The sequence below is a fragment of the Psammomys obesus genome, unplaced genomic scaffold, assembly GCF_907164565.1.
Source record: "Psammomys obesus unplaced genomic scaffold, mPsaObe1.curated_primary_1811, whole genome shotgun sequence".
Lineage (NCBI taxonomy): Eukaryota > Metazoa > Chordata > Mammalia > Rodentia > Muridae > Psammomys > Psammomys obesus.
The window spans coordinates 14,574,782-14,585,166 of NW_026596120.1; the positions used below are offsets into that span (position 1 = coordinate 14,574,782).

The following is a 10,385-nucleotide window of genomic DNA, read 5'->3' on the forward strand; positions in this document are numbered from 1 at the left end:
GGCACATCTGAGTCTCCCACACTTACTTCCTGTAACGATCCAGCATATCTGGGGAGCTGTATGGAAAGTTCTCTTGGGTTTGACCTGTGTTTCATCTCCCTAAAGCTCCCCCCTCCCATCTCACAATGAAGCACATAGTGCTCCTAACGGCAGTATCTGTACTCAGTCCCAATGGGTCATGCTGCACTGGCCTTCACTCCAATCCCTGTCTCAGTTGAGCCTGTGGCAGCCTTTCACGTGGAGAGGGAACAGAGAGGCTGAAAACCAAGAGTCAGAATACCTTAAAACATGTCTGTTGTTGCCCTGAAGCCCAGAACAGATAGGTAATAGATGAGAACCTGAAAAGATATGGAGGCAGCAAGAGTCTTGAGATCTCTCTAACGTCACTGTAAAGACATAGGGAGAACAGGCAGGCTGGAAAGATAGGATATTTTCTACAAGACAAATGTCCTAAGTGAAGTGTTGATGAATGGCGACCAGCTCTGGTTTGGCTGTGAGCAGAGTGAGCTAATGTGAAGTTGATGTGAGGGTTAGCAGAATGGGGAAAGCTGTGGAATTGATGGTCTGGGAGTAGAGACATGACTGTCATCCAGAGCCAAAACCACCAGCCCATTGAGGATAGTAATCAAATCGGTACATGAGAATAACCAAGAAACATTAAAGGAGCCAGAACTTCTGATGTTGGTGTGGGATAAATTGGAATCTGCTTTGGGGAGCCTTTGAGGAAAGCATGCATTGTGAGTCATTGGAGAATGAACTATGTTTTTTGAGACCATGGGTTTTAGTTAAGGCATAGAAATCAAACAAAGAAGCTTTTGTAAATCACAAATATCCTGTCACTTTTGCTCAGTGGGTTATAAATTTTAGTTTCACATTTAGGATTTTATTTTTACTAGTGAAAGTTTCATCTTTGTGCATATTAAATGTACCATGCTTTGAAAATAATACAAAGTAGGTAACTGGGGGCAATAAATAAAGCAAGACTGACCATAAGTTGATAAATGTTGATGCCTAGTGCTGTGCCTGCAGAGGGGCCCAGAAACAAACAAACAAAAATGTCCTCGAGGAGGACACCTAGAAATAGATACCTAACTGATCCTGTATTGTCATTTTTCTCTCCCGCCTCATCCCTTATCATCAACCACCATCTGACTCCTGACCCCAGCAATACTTCATCCTGCTGATCCTGACAGACGGCGTCATTACAGACATGGCTGACACCCGGGAGGCCATCGTTCATGCCTCGCACCTCCCCATGTCCGTCATCATTGTGGGCGTGGGGAACGCCGACTTCAGTGACATGCAGATGCTGGATGGTGACGACGGGATTCTGAGGTCCCCAAAGGGAGAGCCTGTCCTTCGAGACATCGTCCAGTTTGTGCCCTTCCGGAACTTCAAACACGTACGCATAGAAATGATGGGGGCATCGTCACGCCTCCCACGTGTCCGCCAATGTTGGTAGTGACCTGTTATTCTTGAAGCAGCATCAACAGACCCTGTCTGGGCTGAGCAAACTCTGTAGGAAGAATATACAGATCGTGACTACCAAGGCAAAGAAGCAGACATTGAGTTACAAATAAGATGCCATGGTGACTAGAGTAGCCAAATTTTTTAAATGCTCGCCTTCACTCATGAAGTTTTGGCTCTCTAGTCCCTTCAGGGTTGCCACTGACAGTTGGACAGCTTATTGATTGCTCAAGGATACCTGGAAAAAGAGCAAGGCTAAGCTGAAATTCAGCCTGGCCCGGCCAGCAGGTTATCTCTGCTTCGCAAAAGTTGTGAGCACAATGACAGACACTTAGGCCATCTCAGTACAGTGAACAGCATTGGCAAGTGAGTCTGCTCACTCAGGTGCTAGTTGGGCCAGTACAAATGAATATTAAGGTAGGTTTAGTGTGGTCAGTGAGGGGAGAAAACGATAGAATAAGCTTGTCAAAGCAGACTGGTTCATGACAAAGAACATACCAACCCATAATCTTTAACTCACTTCTCTGGACAAAAATCGCCTGTATTCTATCAGTTTATACAGTTGTGAGCCATTACCCATAGTAAACAGGAAAGCAGAGTTGTGTTTTCTGATTGGCTGGAGCAAATGCTCTGGATAATTCCCTAGTATGATGTTGAGAAGATGCTCATTAACACTCTACCTACACTTCCAGTTTGGGGACAGCAGAAGTACATTGAAATTTCCACAAACCCAACCCCAAATGAAGCTGTGATAGCCAACATTAAGACTTTCTTGGGTTTATAAAAGGCCCTTTCAGAACTGTGTCCAGGAGACCGTGGAAATAGTCTAGGCGGCAACAGGGAGTCTCCTGTGTCCTTCGGTTTGTAGCCTGTGTAAACACTAACAACAGTGCACATCCCCAGCCCCTGCTCTCCACTACAGCCCTAGATTCTGCTCTGCTCTTGCTGCCACCATTCCAAGGGGAGGTGCTAAACATGAGCTCCCAGCAGGAGGAAATGCGTAGTCTTCAATGTCCTTTACAGTATTTCCTCTGTACAGGTCACCATGAATGTGTGTGTTTGTGTGTGTGTGTGTGTGTGTGTGTGTGTGTGTGTGTGTGTGTGTGTGGTGTCCCTTCTGGAAATGTTCCTGTTAGCTCCTACAGCAGTCTCTCTCTATGTGGGGCTCTACTGCTATTGAGATCAGATAGAGGGAGGCACGGGGCCACGCCATCCAACACAGACCCTCTCCCACTGGATGCTTTTTGGAAAAGCCATTTGTCCAAAGACTCTCACTCATATGAACCTCCAACATTTTTCACAGCCAGCTTACCAGCTGTATCCAAGCACATCCTGTCCAATTTGAGCTCAGGCTAGGTCCACAGCCACAATAGCACTGGCAATTCCAGCAACAGAGATATTCTCAGGTGCTCTCCTGACATGGCTGCCCACACCTCTGTCTTTCCGTGACAGCCTGAACCCTAGAGTCCATGCCCCATCTGACCTAAAAGGGGGGTGACTGTACATCACAGGGCTCGCCGAACCTCTTTGTCATCATTCTGCAATGCGATCAGTATTCTCCTTTTAAAGAGAGCCGCAGTGTGGTTAAAATCATTAAGCAGGCAGGGGACCAGTTTCCTGCTGCAAAGCTGAGTATAGAGGGCATTTTCAAGTAGCAGCAGAAGCTGATCTCCCTCATGAGCTCTCTGGTCAATGCTGTAGGGGAAGAGTAACTGCCCCCAAGGAGGTTTCTAAAGGAAAGTACCTAAAGCTCCCCAAGCTCTCAAGTTGCCTGCTATGGGAAGCAAAGCATGGCATCAAAAAAGCCCTCATGGGAGGGTGTACTGGGGCTGGCTCAATTTGCTGCAGCTGAATTCCATGATTCTCTCTACTCCCTAATACACCTGAGGTAGAGGGAAGGCTGTTCCTGTAGTTTCCTGGCCTTCTGTCAACAAGGAAAAATAAAAGCGGATGCTCCACTAGCAAGATGATATTCGAAAGTAACCATCACACTCCCCTTAATCTACACACACAAGAGCAATACCTCTGAGCCATGAAAGGCACTAACCTCAAACTCATGGACTCCTCACTGCACCAGGAACACACCAGACACACTGGTGCCTTATCCAGCCTGGCTCCCAGAGACAGACCTGACGGGGGCAGCAAGGGAGTGAAGAAAAAAAGACATACAGATGTACACAGAAGTTGGGGTGGGTTGGACTTGGCTCTCTGGAGGAAGCTGCAGCACCCTGGGAGCAGGTGAACAAGGTGACAGGTTTAGTGAATCCAGGTAGGATCAGCCTCTGTAAGGAGCAGACTTCAGGATGAAAACACGGTGTGTGGAGCTACGGTGGGCATTTTCTGTACACACTATACCAACATCCTCGTCCATACCCGAGGATGGATTTGCCATCCTTCTGAGCCTCACCTGGGAAAGGCTTTGCCATACCTATGGGGATGAAGCACTGGGGTCCTTTCCCTAGCCGTACCCCATGTCAATGCACATTGACTCGGGACTTTATAGACTCGGGTTCCTTCATTCCACACACACTGAGACCCCAGTGAGCTAAAAAAGCGTGACTCTAGGATTTGGAGAATTTACTGAACTTGCATGTTTAGGACAAGGATATCACAAAAAGTCCACATGCTCAGCAGCCCGTGGGTGGATGAGAATAACTTACAGCCATTCCCAACGTGTGTGTGGACATATGTACATGTGTATGTAGGTAGGAATGTGCATATGGAGGTCAGGCATTGACATCAAGAGTCTTCCTCTATCACTTCCCGCCTTCTTTTTCTTGAGACAGAGCCTCTGAGTAAACCCATGCTCACTGACCTCACTGGCCAGTGGGCCTCAAGGATTGCCTGTCTCCCTTCCCACACCCCACACCACAACGCCAACATTTACAAGTGCACAGGAATACATACCCAGATGTTTACATGAGTGCTGGGGATCCAAAGTCAGGTCTCCATGCCTGCATGGCAAGCACTTTGTTGACTGAGCTGTCTCCTTAGCTCTGTGTCCAACATTCCATCATTGCAAGATGACATCGTGAGCTACGGCGTTTATGTCTGAGAACCGTGCAATTGAATTCCAAAAACAATTGCAAAGAAAAGAAACCTCGTGATTTCAAGTTTATTATTTTAGTTGGATTGCTTTCATCCCTGTCCTCGGCTGCATGCAGCTACATGGGGCCAGCGGCTTCCAAGTTCTACAGCCCTGAAATGACTTCAGAGCAGAGACAGACCCCAGGAAAACCCTTCCAGCCTAAGCTAGGCATGGGCCGGAAAATGGAGGATTGTTGACAGGGGCCGAAGGGGGAATGGAAGCAAGGGAATCGTCCCGTGACAGAATTGCCCCAAGCAGGGCAAGGACACAGTGTCCCGCTTATGCTCCCTGCTGTGCATTTTCGGCCTCCCCGGGGGTGGCACGGGCAGAGCATCAGGAGCATTTTTCACCTCCCTTCTCTTCATGGATTTCAAATTAGATTCTGAAAAACAGTTCATTATTTAAACTAATCTGCTCAGAATTTAATAAGCCTTAAACAAAAGCCAGGTGAGGAGCTGATATTTCATACGCACCAGTAAGCCATGAGTTGTCTCTCTTTCGTTGCTCTGCATGTTAACACGGAGCTTTAAGGTGCTCAGGCACAGCTCTGAACTGTGTGGCTCTGGCAAAATTGCTTAAGCTCTCAGTGACGCGGACTCAGTAAGATGAGGCAAATGCTGCAAATGCCTTGGATGGTAGAAGGTGGAGTTTAGGTATGATGCCCGGCTCATGGGAGTTGCTCAGTGGATACTGCTCACATTACTGTTATTGCCAACTGCTTTTGTATTTTGGGAGTTTTCCTATCCACCTCATGTTTCTACAGTTCAGTGCCTGCACCGGCACAGATATGTAAAGGGCCCCCTAGGACCAGTGCTCTTCAGTGAGATAGCCACTAACCACAGTGGATATTTGCATTCAGATTCATTAAAAATGGGGTTGGAGAAATGACCCAGTCTATAAAGTACTTGCCATGCAGACATCAGGACTTGAGTTCAAGCTCTAGCGCTCATGTACATGTTATTTAGGGCAGACCATGTTGGGTTGGATAACCTACTTGGAGAAAACTGATTGTCCTTCCCACAACAGCCGTCAATGGCCTCTAGGAACCAGGCCTCCTGAGATTCCACGTACCCACATTGGCGTGTCAACTTGTGTTGTCCTTCAACTCTTGTTTGGGCAACCATATTGTTGAGGTTTAAGGAGGACAGGTCCCCTCTCATATGTAAAAGACACTATCTCAGCAGACCCTCTAGACTTCTGGCCCTTATAACCTGTCCAATCCCTCTTCCAAGACATTCTCTGACAGTTGGTTGTAGGAGCTGTGTTGTGATTATATCTAGTGGGCCTGGGCACTAATTAATTGTTCTTTGCGTTTTGACCGGTTATTATTAGAAAGTAACTGTAACTGAAGGCTGCAAGAAGACACATTTTTTTATAAAGAGCGAGCAAATTTATCCTTATGTAATTAAATGTTAGGGATGGTGGCTCAGACCACTCCATTCTTGATTGAGTAGTATGGAAATCAGCACTATGGTCTCCTTTGATGGTTCTTGATGAAAAAAAAAAAAAGGCTGTTACCAAGGATTACATTTTCATTCAAGGGAAAAAGAAAAGAGGAAAACAGAGCCTACTGTGTCTGTTCTTTTTAAGCAGGAAGTAAGAGTTCTAAAATTCATCCAGGAAATTTCCATTCACATCTTATAGGGCAAACTGAGTCATGTGGCTGTCCCTAGACATAGAAAGAGCTCAGAAACCAAGTTGGTTTTGGCCTTCTAACCTTTCTAACCAGGGAGAGGATGGAGATGAATTTTGTTTCTGCCCCCATATATACATGAACCATAGTCTAAGCCCAACCAATCATTTGCAAAGTAAAAGAATGTCTGCAGGCCAGATTTCTCCCAAGCTATGCCATCATCACACCGTAAGCAAACCAAACCTCTTCATGGTTTTTCTGAATTTCTCAGGTATCTTATTTTCACATACTGTTAGATAGAGTGGCTTCTATTTCCCTCTGAGATTAGGGCTTCATGTTAAATGGTTTGAGAAAAGAAGATGAGACACACAGTCCTCTGGCCCTCAGACCAGCTCTCCTTCCTTGAGAATCTCAAATATTTATTAACTGGTTACTCTGACCAGCCTTCCAATCCCTTCAATAGCTGATAGGGAGGCTCACCCTCCTAGTGGGAATTCTGGATATATTTTTTTTTAAACACAGATGTGCTCTGGCAGAAGCATGGTTTTGCCACTGCAGATAGTTTCTGAGACCGTGTGAAGTTTGGAAATTTTGGAACTTTTCAGAGGGTACATACATTTGAGGGCTCCAAGAGCCAGTCGGTGGTTGTTGGTCATTTAGGGAGGTTGTTTGCAGTTTGCTAGTAGCCATGATCAAAGAAGAAACAAAAGGAAAGAAATTAGATTCAGGGGTTTTTCTAATTCCTCTCTCCCTTGTATCCTTGTTTCTCTCCTGTATAGGGTTAGGGGTGAGGGAGATTAAGGGTGGGAAAGTAATAAGTCCAGCCACACAGAAAATTGAATCTCCTTGTGCAGTCAGTACTAAGGGTAAGACCCAGAAGTCAGGACCTGCTCGCTCTCTATGATCCCAGAGTCTAGCATGCCCTTGACCTCAGTCATTCTCTGCTGCAAAATCAGCACTACGGGGACATTCAAGATTTTGACCCCAAGCTCATTTTCTAATTAAGTGACTACCCAAGTCTGAGTCCCTTGCCCAACACCACCACCCACCCCCACCCCAACTTACACACACACACACACACACACACACACACACACACACACACACACGAGCATGTATTCTTTCTTCAGCTCCATCAGATGCCTTGCTGTCACTAGAATCATGGAGTGCCACTCCCCACTCCTTTCCCTGAATTTTAAATATGTGCCCAAGTTAAATATTGCTTCCTCTTGGAGGCATGCTCTCATTTCTTCCTGGATAACTTGGTCTCGAAGTGTTTGTGACTTTCTGTAACAATACACCTCAGATTTCAGTAGGAGTTGTCAGGGCATCCTGTTAAAAGTACTGTGTACAGGAGCTCTGGCTTCCTTCTAAACATCTGCCCTGGTTGATAGTATTTACAGCATGGTATCTCACAGAAAGGTTCAAGTTAGCCCTTTCGAGTCCCCCCCTCACATGACTCCTACTTTTCCAATAGTTCCACTGCTCCTGGCATAATGGCTGGAACATAAGTGTCTAAAACAGAACGCAAATTTAAACGAAACAAGCACCTGCAGAGCAATTCATCCTCAGATGCAAATTACATTTGTAGACATAGCACAAGGGCACTGGGTGGGCGGATGGCTGGATGACTGGATGACTGAGTGGATGAACCTAGGTCCTCCGAGCAGGGTTCAGCTCTTTGAGTCAGTCTGCATCTGCTTCAAATCATGCTTATTTCTTCTTTCCTGCAGGCATCGCCAGCTGCCCTTGCAAAGAGTGTGTTGGCTGAAGTCCCAAATCAAGTCGTGGACTATTACAATGGTAAAGGGATTAAACCCAAGTGTTCGTCGGAAGTGTATGAGTCTTCCAGGACACTGGCACCATGAACTCCACACTTTCACAGAGTTCTGAAACACTGTTCATTGTATTCCTGTACTTTTAAAAAAATAATAATGATATACATTTAAAGATAGCACGTTTCGGTGATTTTTAACTGATTGTTTTTTTTTTTTTGCATGTGTAGCCCCAAGGCCTGGATCTGTTAAGCCCTTGTGTTGTTGAAGACTTTTTACAATGAAATAGTTATAACATACTCTTTACAGCATGTCGCCTTGGAATAAAATGGTGTATGTATCCATTTTTATACCGGTTTGTTGAAATTTTGCTAAATTTCTTATTATCTTTACACTGTAAAGCATTTTGAAACATTTCTTGAATGTTGATAGCCAAAACGTATATTTGGCTTAATCTCCTATAGGCTGAGAGACTTTTCAAAATGGCAGATGCATGGACTGTATTTTGCATGTTTAAAATAATAATTACTAATAATAACCTTACACTGTTTTTGCAGTTGTTATCTATAATCTCTCCCTGCTGAGAATGGTCTCTCTACTAAATAAATTTATCTACCTAGAGGTAGTCTTTTTGAAGTGGGTCCGGGTCATTTCATCCAGTACCCATCTTTACACACTAACCATATACACAAATTCCTGGGGACTCTCGTCCTAATGGAGCTTTTTAATGCAGTGCCTGAGGTTCTGCATGTCTCACGGGGTCCTCCTTGATGTTAATGCATTCCTTGCACTGCGTGAGGACTGATGAGGTTCTGAACTTGCGACTTTCACCATAGAGATCACCCCGCCCAGGGCAGCTCCCAGCCTGCTTGCCGATAACACCTCTTCCCTGTCAGTATCGTAGAGAGCTGGCCCATCTCCGAGGTGAGACTAGAAAGCAGTGAGGCTGATTCCAGAAGCTGGACACCTCAAGTCGGTCTGACTGCTTTAGGGTCACACCTCTTCCCCGTCCAGACCGAGCAACTCTCCTTCTGGCTAAAAGAGGCGCCGCAGCTGACTGCATGGATGGTTCCCTTTTTATATCAGGTCCTAGAAATTATTTCCTAAGATTCTCCATTGGATGGTGAATGGAATCTTTTCCATGCCAAAGAGCGAGGTGGCTCCCCAGGTTTCTGTTCTGTTCATTTGATCTTTGAGATCGCTGTGGGGTATCTTTCGGCCTCTTTCCATCACTCCGTAAGCAGAAATTCCTGGGATCGCTGTCTATGGTGGGGATGTTTTGTCTGAATCTAAGTCTTGAACTGAAACAGTGACTTCTTCTGTCATCGTCCCTCAGAGAGGTGGACAGATGTTTTATAACCTACAAAAGGCACAAAGTGAAACCTATTTTGGATCAGAAAAATGGTGAGATGTATACAAAGCAAAAGAAATATGTTGTTAGGGTAGGGTTTTTTGTTTGTTTGTTTTTTAGGGGAAACCACAATAATTAACTAAGCAAACCAAATGTCTTGTACAATTTCCAGAGTTATAATTATAGATCCTTTATCTTGCAAATACATGTCAACCAGATGCATAACATTTTGGGAATGATGGTTAAAAAAAATGTATAGCAAAAAAAAACTTATAAATGTTTAAATTGTATTGTTTTCTGAATAAATTGGGTACTTAATGAATTTTTTTTCTACGAGTTGTGGTCTTGTTCCTCTTTTCAAAGCAATTTCCTGCCAGTGAGATGATGTATGATGTCGCATGCTTGAGGGAACGTCAGGGGAAGACTGGTGCTTCCATCATTGCTTCTAAATTGAAATAGTTAAGTTCTATATCACAGAAATACCTAATGACTGTGTCTAACCCCAAACCAGTGTATGAACGTCCATGTCTGTGTATCTGGTATGTAGGAAGCACTCAGTAGATGTTTAGCCAATGCAGAGGTAAACAATAAAACGAGTGAATAAACAAATAGATTTGTCAACATGGCCTCTGATCAATCTCTGACCTGTGATAGATTTAAAATGTGGGTTGAGTGTTTGTGACTGTCCTCAAGTGCCAGGACATGATGTGCCATCCTTCAATAGCTGCTGGGCTGTCCTTGCTCAGGGCAGACTCCCTGGAATTCCAAATCGGTAAAGACAGAGTCCAGTTTGCCTGGCAATCTTTTAGGTAGTTTATTTCCATTTTCATAGACAGACTCAAGTTCAGCTGCCAAGAATAGTAAAAATATTACCTAACCATCATTTAAGGGTATCTTATTTCAGGTTGCTATGACAAAATACCATAAACCCAGTAGCTAAAATAACGGAAATTTACTCTTCATAGTTTTGGAGTCTAAGAAGTCCATGATTAGGGTGCCAGCATTTGGATCCTAATGGGACCTCTCTTTCTAACTCACAATTGGACATCCTCTTGCTTTATCCTTCATGGT

At 44.7% G+C, this 10,385-nt stretch overlaps 1 protein-coding gene across 2 annotated transcripts in view; it reads left to right on the plus strand.

Annotated features, from left to right (window-relative positions):
• The window catches only part of Cpne4 (copine 4), a 447,351-nt gene extending 437,446 nt beyond the window's left edge, over positions 1–9,905 (plus strand). For both annotated transcript variants that reach the window (XM_055629875.1, XM_055629877.1), the window contains exons 15-16: positions 1,166–1,402; positions 7,922–9,905. In XM_055629875.1, the coding sequence (XP_055485850.1) occupies positions 1,166–1,402; positions 7,922–8,056 (372 nt within the window). In that variant the 3' untranslated portion in view covers positions 8,057–9,905. The remainder of the gene's footprint in view (positions 1–1,165; positions 1,403–7,921) is intronic.
• The last annotated feature ends 480 nt before the right edge of the window (positions 9,906–10,385 follow it).